This window comes from Gouania willdenowi, chromosome 8 (genome assembly GCF_900634775.1).
Source record: "Gouania willdenowi chromosome 8, fGouWil2.1, whole genome shotgun sequence".
Taxonomy (NCBI): domain Eukaryota; kingdom Metazoa; phylum Chordata; class Actinopteri; order Blenniiformes; family Gobiesocidae; genus Gouania; species Gouania willdenowi.
Window position 1 is genome coordinate 20,788,853 of NC_041051.1, and position 10,658 is coordinate 20,799,510.

At 36.6% G+C, this 10,658-nt stretch overlaps 1 protein-coding gene across 1 annotated transcript; it reads left to right on the forward strand.

The window, feature by feature from the left end:
- The first annotated feature begins 1,640 nt into the window (after nt 1-1,640).
- Nucleotides 1,641-10,142, forward strand: gosr2 (golgi SNAP receptor complex member 2). The gene is made up of 6 exons (XM_028455441.1): nt 1,641-1,793; nt 2,659-2,723; nt 3,975-4,083; nt 5,061-5,193; nt 5,263-5,403; nt 9,504-10,142. Exons 1-6 carry the CDS (start codon nt 1,765-1,767, stop codon nt 9,663-9,665), a joined length of 639 nt encoding a protein of 212 aa, XP_028311242.1. The 5' UTR covers nt 1,641-1,764; the 3' UTR covers nt 9,666-10,142.
- Nucleotides 10,143-10,658: the final 516 nt, after the last annotated feature.

The following is a 10,658-nucleotide window of genomic DNA, read 5'->3' on the forward strand; positions in this document are numbered from 1 at the left end:
AATATTATTCACAGAGTACAGTCAAACAGCATCCTTTACAGTTTTTCTATATTTCAGAGATACTGTATATATTTTTATAGCTTTTTTTTATTCATAGCTTATTTTGTAGGAGTCAGTTAGATGTATCACCCAGACCTTCTCCTAAACAAGCCACACTACAGAACTCACTCACACGTGCTGTCCCTTAAAGGAGAAAAAGCCAAATTTTTGTTAATAAATGTGCCTGTGTTGTATTTTTAATCAGCAAATTTAACCCTGAATTGTCGTTCTGGTCAAATTTTATTGAGTTAAAAATATTGAGATTAATATTTTTTTTTATCGCCATTTTGAGAAGAAATATCAAGATATGAATTTAGATTTATATTGCCCAGCCCCAGGTGACACCATGGCACGACACTAGCCACTGATAGCACTGTAAGCCTACGGCACACAGTTACGACATATCTCTAAACCTGTAATCTAACAGCAATGTTACCGTGTAATTTAAGGATGGTGTAAGTATTTTGTTGACACCTGATTATAACCAATCATTTTAACGCCAGCACAAATTTCCATTCAAGCCCAGGCAAACTCATTTTTATAATTTATTTCCTGCCAAAGGCAACTCATGGTGCTTCACACGACAAAGAGAGCAACATTAAAAAAATCATGAAATCAAGAAAGCAAAATAAAACTTAGTGTGACAATTTGCAAAACTCATTAGTACTATTCGTCAGTGAAATAGTAAAATCATTTAAAAGTTTAAAAAGCAATAAAAAAATGAGTAATTTCATTCATTTTCACTTTTTTGAGGGGTACATGATTATCAGGTAGAGACCGTTAAAGAGCAGGTGGTTCAGGGAAGGACTCTGTCAATTAATCTCAGGTGCAACGCGTTGGGATTAATTACAACTGTGTTATATTTCCGAGCGAGTGGCGAGGATTATTTTGGCTATAATATAGTTTTAGTCAACTAATGACAGTAAGATTTTGGTTGACGATATCTGTTACAGGCATAGTCAACTAAAATATACAGGATAAGAATTTATGCATTATTTTTTTTTTTTAAGATTCAATTACCAGTTATGAACCTAATAGTATTAATGATTGTAAACACACACAACTAATGTGATCAATGCATAGGATCACATGTTCACATGAGTTCTGAGTGGATTTCGTCCCAGGTTTCGATTTTATAAGTCGACGAAAATATAATTATATTTCGATAGTTTTTGCTGACAGGTATTTAAAAAAAAAACACAAAAAAAAAAAACGTTAAAAAAAACACGAGAAGACGAATACATTCAATTCAACATTATTTATATAGTACAAATTACAACAATAGTCATGTCGAAGCGTTAAAAATACATAAAGATAAATAATAAATATTTACTGTATTTCATTGGTTTGCTTATAGAAATGCTAGATGTGTCACCTTTTATTTAAAAAAAAAATAAAAAAAACAGATTACAACACTCACATTGACAGTGAAATGGAAACGGATTATTATATTGCAATATCATTATAATCATTATTATTTATCTCTATTTTTTTTTCAGGAACTACAACAGTATTTGTATTTTAAAGACGTAGTGAGCGCTCTTACCGTGTTGACCTATCTGTGCGTGACGCTCTCGGCCCCGCCTTTCTGCTTCCGTACACAAACCGTGTCTGATGACGTGTCTCCCCCAATACCGTTAGCTAGCTGGGCTAGCTTAGCCAGGTGTCATAATACAAGGTGTGATTCAAAGTTTACACATTAAATAAAGCCTCAGAATTACAAACATGGAGACGCTCTACCACCAGACAAACAAGTGAGTGTGTGTGTGTGTGCGCGTCACTGTGGAAATTACTTTATTATGAACCAACGGGTTAAACTGATAATAGCTCCTATTAGCCTTTTGAACTTCCGCTTTGGCTGTAATATACTGATATAAACCAGCTAATTATGTTTTTATACTTAATAAAATAGATTCAGAACGGTGTTCAAATATAAATATTGCAGTACTGCTCAAAGGAATACAATATGACTAAATCTTTGATGTAAAAACTGCCTTGAGAAGCTTATTACTACAGTTATTTATTGGTAATCACTAAAGTTATTTAATAACTAGTTTATTGAAACACAAACCAGAGGTGATCTATAAAGAAACAAACGATATATAGATTTTAAATCGATAAATACCGGTAATAATAGTAAGCTGTAGTTTGCAGGTAATTCAGACATTTGTGTATTAAAAGTATGTTCACATCTATTTGATGTAACAGAAGTTTATGAACAATGTTATTTGTAAAATGTGATATCTGTATTATAATACACACTATACATTAGTTGGAACAACATACAATGGATTGTCATTGATTTTTAGTTGCCATTTATAATAATAATAATAATAATGAGATTATATGATGATTATGATAATAATACCAATAATGAATATAACATTATATTACAAGTGACCTTTTTTCATCTGTATTTGTAATACTCAATGATCTTATCATTCTTTACCTTTGACACAGAAAAAGTGCATTTATTGTTTTAATTTAGAATGTAATGTAACAGCATTATACCGTTATGATGTCTCACTGGAATTTAAATGTTGTTGCATTATTGAGGAATTTGGAAAATGCAAATATGTAATAAAATTGCACTGACAATGTGTTTTGTCTGTGAATCAGGCACATCCAAGAGGTTCAGTCGCTGATGGGAAACCTGGAGAGGACAGACCGTCAGTCAGTGCACCGTGAGTCGTCGTCACATGTTCTTCCTGCTACGCTCCTTTTGTTCTGGCTGCAGGATTATTTTGGGGGATGACAGGCGGGGGTAGGAGGGCTGCTGTCTCCCTGCCTAACTGTATTTTTGTATGGGTGGTGCCATTACTGGTGCCACGGCAGGAAGCAGGAGGGTGGACACAGTGACACAGGCTGGAAAAGGCTTCTTTTAGATAATGGCCAGAGTCACTGCACCACCCCTCATAACTGGTGACATCATGTCGGATTGTAACCCTGAACATGAGTCGTCACTTATGTTCAGAGAGAGAACGTGAAACACAGGGTCAGGGTTACTCACTTTTATTATTCAGGGTCAGTCTGGCCTAAACTTTCACCAAGTTGGGGGTATGAAATTGTCTAAAGTAGCAGCTGCTTCCACTAAAGAATAATAACATTTCATTACATTTTTCATTTACGTTTTCAATTATCAGTGACAGCATTTTTTACCAATTACAATTGAATAACAATTTTTTTTTAATCTTCAAAAAGGCCATTACAATTATGTTCTCAATTATTAAAGTTCATTTATAATTAATCACAAATACTGAGACTTAAAGGTCCCGGACCCATGTCATACTATTTTTCACCCATCTTTATTTGTTCTAAGAACTCTAAAAACATAGTATTTGAGGTTTTTTTTTTTCAATCTCGCCTGTTTTCCAGAGTTTTAGCCTCTGAAAAGTCACTTTCTGAGCAACTCTACACAAACTCTATACATACTTATGCATATTCATGAGTGGGCGTGTCTATAGACGGGACACTGACTTCCTCCTCCCAGCACGGTGACGTAGGGCCAGAGGACGGCCCGCCCTCCTCCCACCCACTCCATAGCCGAGCTCATGCTGCTTTATAAACACGAGACAGAGCGTGGGGGCGGGGCGTTCACCGGTACATACATAGACTGTAGAAAATACATACATAGCACTGCGCGAAGGATGCTGAAATGCATTCACCTTCGTGGGCGTGTCTGTTTACATGTCAATCACGGCAGAGAGCTTCCTGGAGGCGTGGCTTCTCCAGCTCAGTGCTGCGTCAAATTTGTCATCAAAGTAAGGAACGCGTCGTCAAATTGGAGCGAGGTGTTTGGGCTCACCATCTTTTATGTTCACACAAAGCTTTAAATAACCAATCAGGAACACCCAGGCTTTGTTTAGGAGTTTAATCCAGAATGTATCAGTTATAGTATCACTTATTTCTTTTTTGTCCTTCTTTCTGACTTAAAGTGTTGGAGAACGAACTGCAAGCCAGAATCGATCAAATCTTCAATCACTTGGAACGTCTTGAGATCCTGGCCAGTAAGGAACCGCCGAACCGCCGCCAGAACGCCAAATTGTAAGTCAAAAAATTGTTCATTGTTCTATGAATCTGGGATAACCACATTTATATATTTTTCTGAATATTATCCACTGTTATCCAGGACGTTCAGTATTATTTGTACCCTAGTATATACTAGTCATCTTAAAGATGTAAATCTCTGTTTTATTCAGAAACAAAATGGGTTAAAAGTGACCAAAATGGTGGAAAAAGTGGTGAAATAGGATTTTAAAAACCACAGAAATTGGTTAGAAGTTGCAAATTAGAGAGGCAAAAAACAGACAGAAAAAGTGGTAAAAATGGTTCAAAGTGTCAATATTGGAACATTTAAAATAGTAGGTACAATTAGTTTAAACTGGCAAATAATGGGCATGTGGTTAAATTGGCAAAAATATGCAACAAATATGGTGAAAAGAGGTCAAAAGTGACAGTAATGGGTCAATATACTGTATGTGACAGGTGGGAAAAGGATTTATAAATGCTGGAAATATCTTAAAAGTGGGGACAAATTGTGCAGAAAAGTGGCAAAAATATGGCAAGAAAAAGTGATCAAAATAGTTTGGTGCTGGTGCAGAAAAATGGTAAAAAAACAAGCAAAATTGTTAGAATATTCTTCCTTTCTTAACAGCATCTGGCGTACCCCTTCCCAGTGTCTCGTGACCCCAACATTGAGAACCCCTGTGACATAACATACATACATACTGATCAACAGATGCTTCCAACCTCGGTTTCTGTTTTTATTTTTTCAAATTAGCTTTTAAAAAATCTGTAAATTTGAGAAACACTTTCCATCAATATTATTCCTACAATCAAATCTAGTAGCACCAGGAAATAGGAGGCTGTGATACTGACATCTAGTCTACAGTGTGCACTACGTTACTGTAGCTGTGATATAATCCTACTTTAAACTTCTATAAAACAGTGTTTGGATAATATTTCTTTAAGTTAGTTGTGAGATAGTTGAGTGAACATAGATTTGTCGTACCATCCCTAAGACGAGTCGACCAGCTGAAATACGACGTCCAGCACCTACGAACCGCCCTGCAGAACTTCCAGCACCGACGCTACACCAGAGAGGCCCAGGACAGAGAGAGGGAGGAGCTTATGAGCCGCACCTTTACAACCAACGTAAGACAATCTGGCTTCCAAGCACTAATAACGAGATCATCTGTAGATCTAATGTGTGCTTTCTTTAAGGACGCAGACACCTCCATCCCCATAGACGAGACCCTGCAGTTCAACTCCAACCTGCACAACGCACACAGAGGCATGGACGACCTGCTGGGCAGCGGCAGCAGCATCCTCAACGGGCTCAGAGATCAGAGGTCCACCCTGAAGGTGAAACTGCATCGACTTTTCAGCTCCCGTCCCATTTTTAGAGTTTACCTTCAAATCTATGCAATTTATAAACCATTCAACCTTTAACATGTTCAGCTAATACATTTCATATATCATATAGTGCAGTGTTTTTCAACCACTGTGCCGCGGCACACTAGTGTGCCGCGAGAGATCGTCAGGTGTGCCGTGGGAAATTATCCAATTTCACCTAATTGGTCTAAAAAAAAATTTGAAAACATATTAATTATTATCTGCAAATAATATACCATTGTCGAGTGTCCGTGCTGCAGTAGTGAATAAAGGTGCGTGCACACCGAACGCGACGGAAGCGATGCCGTTGCCTTAAATCGTCCCTGATCGGTAGTTTGCACATAGTGGTGCTTTTTTGTCAGTCCATCATTTCATCGCTCCAGCGACGCGATCACTAGGGAGCTCTGTGTGTGTGTGTGTGTGTGTGTGTGTGTGTGTGTGTGTGTGCGTGTGCGTGTGCGTGTGCGTGTGCGTGTGCGTGTGTGTGTGTGTGGCCCCGGTAACAGGGTAGAGACAGAGAGAGAGAGAGAGTGTTGATGACGTCTTTTTTTTTCCTTCTTGCTCCGCTTCTACGGTTAAATGATCAACTTAACGGAGATATTAAAGGATGACTTCACTCAGAATGTGTTTGATCAGTAGTTACTGTGGTTTTAAAGAAATTTACCGCTTTAATTTTGAACCTGATACTTTGAGGAAGTAGAACAGCCTCCGCTGCAGCCGTCAGCACTGAAGCGGAAGCGGGAGCGGGAGGGAGGGGCTGCTGCCTCCGCTCTACAGACAGTGGAGGACGGGAGATATCGCTTCACGTCGCTTAAAAAGTTAAAATTTTTCAACTTTGATCATGCAAGTCGCGTCGCTGAGGGGGGTATAAATTGACGTTGCGTCATTTACATTGATTTTTAATGTAATCGCATCGCTTCAGTCCCTTTAAGACCACATTGTTGTTTCATTTGTTATGTTCAAGCTGTATTTTTGAAGTGGACATGATAAGTGCACTTTTTATTTGAAAGAAGAAATACAAATGATGATAAAGTCCTTTATTCTTTGTGTTTATTTGATTCCTATTCAAGACACTTTGATGAGAATGGCTATATTGTTAATATAGGCTACAGAGTATCATTTTTTAACATGTTTGGCTGGTGGTGTGCCTCGTGATTTTTTCAATGAAAAAAACGTGCCTTGGCTCAAAAAAGGTTGAAAAACACTGATATAGTGTATACAGTACATCATACATTCAACCTTATTGCTAATGTTAAGCTATTGCTAGGTTAATGTTTACTTAATGCTAGGCTAATGTTAATGCTAGGATAATGCTATTGCCAAGTAAATGTTAAGGCTTGGTTAATTCTAATGCTAGAATAATGCTGTTGCTAGGTTAATGCTAATGCTATGTGAATGCTAATATTAGGTTAATGCTATTTCTAATTAGGTTAGTGCTAATGCTCGGCTAATGCTAATGTTAGGTTAGTGCTATTGTTATGCTAATGCTTGGTTCGCGTTAATGCTAGAATAATGCTAACGTTAGGTTAATGCTAGATTAATGCTATTGTTAGGCTACTGCCAATGCTAGGCTAGTGCTAATGTTAATGTTAGTGTCAGTGCTCAGTTCAACGCATGTGCGAAACGCGTCTACATCCGGTCGGCCTATTTTACTGCAGTTTGTGTATTATTTAAAAGGTTGAAACCCTGCTATTTATAAACAATTAGTTGTTTTTAGTGAATTCTGATTTATTTAGTTTTTTAAATTTTATTTTCTGTTTGGTTTTTGATTGTCAATGTTGTGTATTGTTTTTACCTGTGGTTGATTTTTTTAAATTAACAATTAAAAACACCACGAAACAGTCTCAGATTCACATGTGCACTATTAAAATATTTAACAAATGTCGTATGGTCGGTTTACATTCAAATATCACGTCCCAGTAGCTCCGTCGTAAGGATTGTTAGTGAAGGAAGTGACGTAGTCCACGCACATGCGTTGAAAGGATTGGGCACTGACAGCTAGGTTAGTGTTAATGCTAGGCTAATGCTAACACCATGTTGATGCTATTCTAATGCGAGGTTGATGTTAACGCAGGCTAGCACTAAGCAGGCTAGTAATTAAGTTCAGATAATCAACCTTGTATTTGGAATGGAAATTCTATAAAAGCTATCAATCTAATAAAATGCTAAACAGGGAAACCATGTTGCAGTTCTATGGTTTACACATACAGTATGTAGTTAATCTTTCAATTAATCATTAAAATATGTTTCATATCAAGTTTTTCCCACTACATTTCAGTTCTCTTGAGGATCATTTTACCATTTTTTTATATTTAAATTGAACGGTATACTGACTGAAAAAAGGCTCAGATGCCCAAACCAAAAATATTAAAACCTATATTTTATTTAATTTGATGATAGATTATTTTTTTGTGTGTGTATTTTACAGCTGAACCTGGGTCTAAAATGAAGGTTATGTTTTTTGGCGTTACTTATTTCAGGCTCGGCAATTGTGATTAATTGAATTTGAACTCAAGTAATTGACAACGTAATTGTAATTGACTTTCTGCGGAAAAGCAATTATTGTTTTTAATTGTAATTGGGGAAAAAATGCCCATCATCATAATCATAATTAAGTTGTAATTTAACATGGATAATTGAAGATGTAATTGACCCCAACCCTGGTTCATGTACACAGTCCCTGAGTCCATCTGTGCATTGATCACAATAAGCCCATTGTGGCTCTAAGAGGGTGAGCCCTGTTTCCAGGGAGGAGATGGACTTCCTGGTTCTGCTTCAGCCTCTTTGTTATCAGGGTGTGTCTGCAGATCACAGTCCAGCCGGTCTCACCATGAGAAAACTTAGCTGGAGAGCATCGCTCATCAGAATGGCCCTCATTAGTGAAACAATGAGCATGTAGTCAGAAAGCACTCACATTGTGTATTTCTGGCTGTTTGTCACTCCTGATTAACTGAGAACTGTTTCACAAATAATAGTGCAGATCATGTTAGTTGTGCTGGTGGCTCAAAAAACACTTTTTCAAGGACAACATCGTCCCTGAGTGAAATGGTGTTAATTTTGGGGTAAAAAAGCGAATCAATTAAAACTTCAACTATGGCAATAAAACTGAATCAAACTTGAAAAATACGTTCCATGTTTGAATGCCACCTATTTCCTACATGTTTCAACTTAAATAAATGAACGTTGTTCACATGCATATATTATCATATTTGATGAACAATTATCAGATTTGTGGGACCCGAGAGAATGTTTTTAAAAATCCAGGTGTTTACCTTGAAAAAGTGTTTTTTATTTTTTGGAATACAGTTTCCTCTTTTAGCTGTTTATTACACAGTCGCTAATGTTGCAACAATAAAAACACTAAGATTAAAAGAGAATTCTTAACTTTACTCCATTTTTATCCCCCACCACAAAGTGTGGAAGGGGGATATAGGTTTGAGCTCCGTCCGTCCAAGTTAAAGGGCACAGCTTTTCTCAGAAACTGTTTAAAGATAGGAGAACCAATTTTTTTGGTGTGTGGCTTCATGATATCAATACCTTGGAGTTCGAAAATGAGAAGTCCGCAATTATTTTTCCAGAGTTATTGCCCTTGTTGTTTTTCTTTACTCTGTTCGAGGTATCTTTAAAGGGGACCGCTTTGTTTAGAAAACGTTTAAGATAACCGAATTTGGTGTGTGGCTTCATGGTATCAATACCTTGATGGAGTTCGAAAACGAGAAGTGCGCAAATTCGAGGTATCTTCAAAGGGGACAGCTTTTCTTGGAAATGTTTAAGATGGTAATTTTATATTCTTATGTATACATTAAAGTTCTTAGATTTAGGACATCTAGGAAAATGCTGAGTTATAATGAAAACCAATCTGGAGGGGGATGTTGATGACTATAAATAATATGTAAAAAGATCATGTCCATGTTTCAGGTTTTTCTTTAATAAATGGGGAAGATCACAGGGAGTACTAATGTATTTGAATCTGATTAAAACCAACAAGTAAAAGTTGTAGGTTTCAGATAATTGACGTATATTTTTGTGCTCTCGAGCCTGATTTGAACACGTGTTTCTGATCTCCACAGGGAACACACAAGAAGATGCTGGACGTGGCCAACATGTTGGGACTGTCCAACACAGTGATGAGAATCATAGAAAGACGAGCCACGCAAGATAAATTCATCATGATTGGAGGAATGCTGCTGACCTGCGTCTTCATGTTCCTAGTGATCAGATACCTGGGCTGAATATATATATAGATTATAGTTTTCAATCAGTCACGAACATTTGTGCTCTTTCATCCCTGACGATATGAATTTTATCATTCAAGTACCAACAATTTATTTTTTCTGTACTCAAATTGATTTGCGGTTTATGTTAGGCATTTTGTTTACAGCCAGTGTTTTCCTCCACCTGAAGCTTTAAGGTGGTCCCATTGATAAGCCTACACAGACACCTTCATCTAACCATTTAAACCACTATCAACACTGTCAATCATTCCAGGATCTGTGGCTGGTATAAATGTGGTCTGTGAAAGGATCTTTTGCTTTCATTCTGCCTTATTAATGGTTTAAGGTGGAAACACTTAATGTTTTCTGTTAAGCTCTCCAGAAATAAAAAAAAAAAAAAACATGTTATGATGTACTGTTAACTCAGCTGCAGGAAATATAGTTGTTTCTGTAAATCTAAGGAAAAAAATTAAAGTGCGTCCTTATGCCCTCCAACAGTAAGGTTTTTTTTAAGATGACTGTAAAGTAACATTACTGAACTAAATAAAATGATTAATACACATTTCATTTTTAAATATTTACAAAAAATCATATTAAAAGCATTGAACAAAACAAAATGTTGTCTCACGCTTACATGTGTCCAAATAATGTTTATAATTATGTTTTGAAGGAATCATATTTTGTTTATTCAGTTACCAAGGGCTCAGTTCCTCCAATAAAAGTTAAAAACCACTAACAAAGGAGCCACAGCACCCTCCACTGGTTAACACTGATACATGCACAACTGACCCTAGGACAGTGTAGATATTTGTCCCTGAGAGAAAACGAGGATTATTAAAATATAGGTTAAAATTTGTAAATTAAAGCCTTAGTAATTCTAAAATGGTGTCACCAAAATCTACAAAAGTGTATTTTTTCTTCAATAAACACTTCAACATTTCTCTTTGCAGTAAAATATTTGTTACACATAAAAAATGATATATTCATTAGTGCCAAAGAACAAAAAAAAAT

What these genes read in the sequence shown, in the direction of transcription:
- gosr2 (XM_028455441.1), top strand. Translation starts at nt 1,765, where the DNA reads ATGGAGACGCTCTACCACCAGACAAACAA. An exon ending in CTCTACCACCAGACAAACAA is followed by an intron (nt 1,794 to 2,658) that starts GTGAGTGTGTGT and finishes TCTGTGAATCAG; the next exon opens with GCACATCCAAGAGGTTCAGT. An exon ending in ATCAGAGGTCCACCCTGAAG is followed by an intron (nt 5,404 to 9,503) that starts GTGAAACTGCAT and finishes TGATCTCCACAG; the next exon opens with GGAACACACAAGAAGATGCT.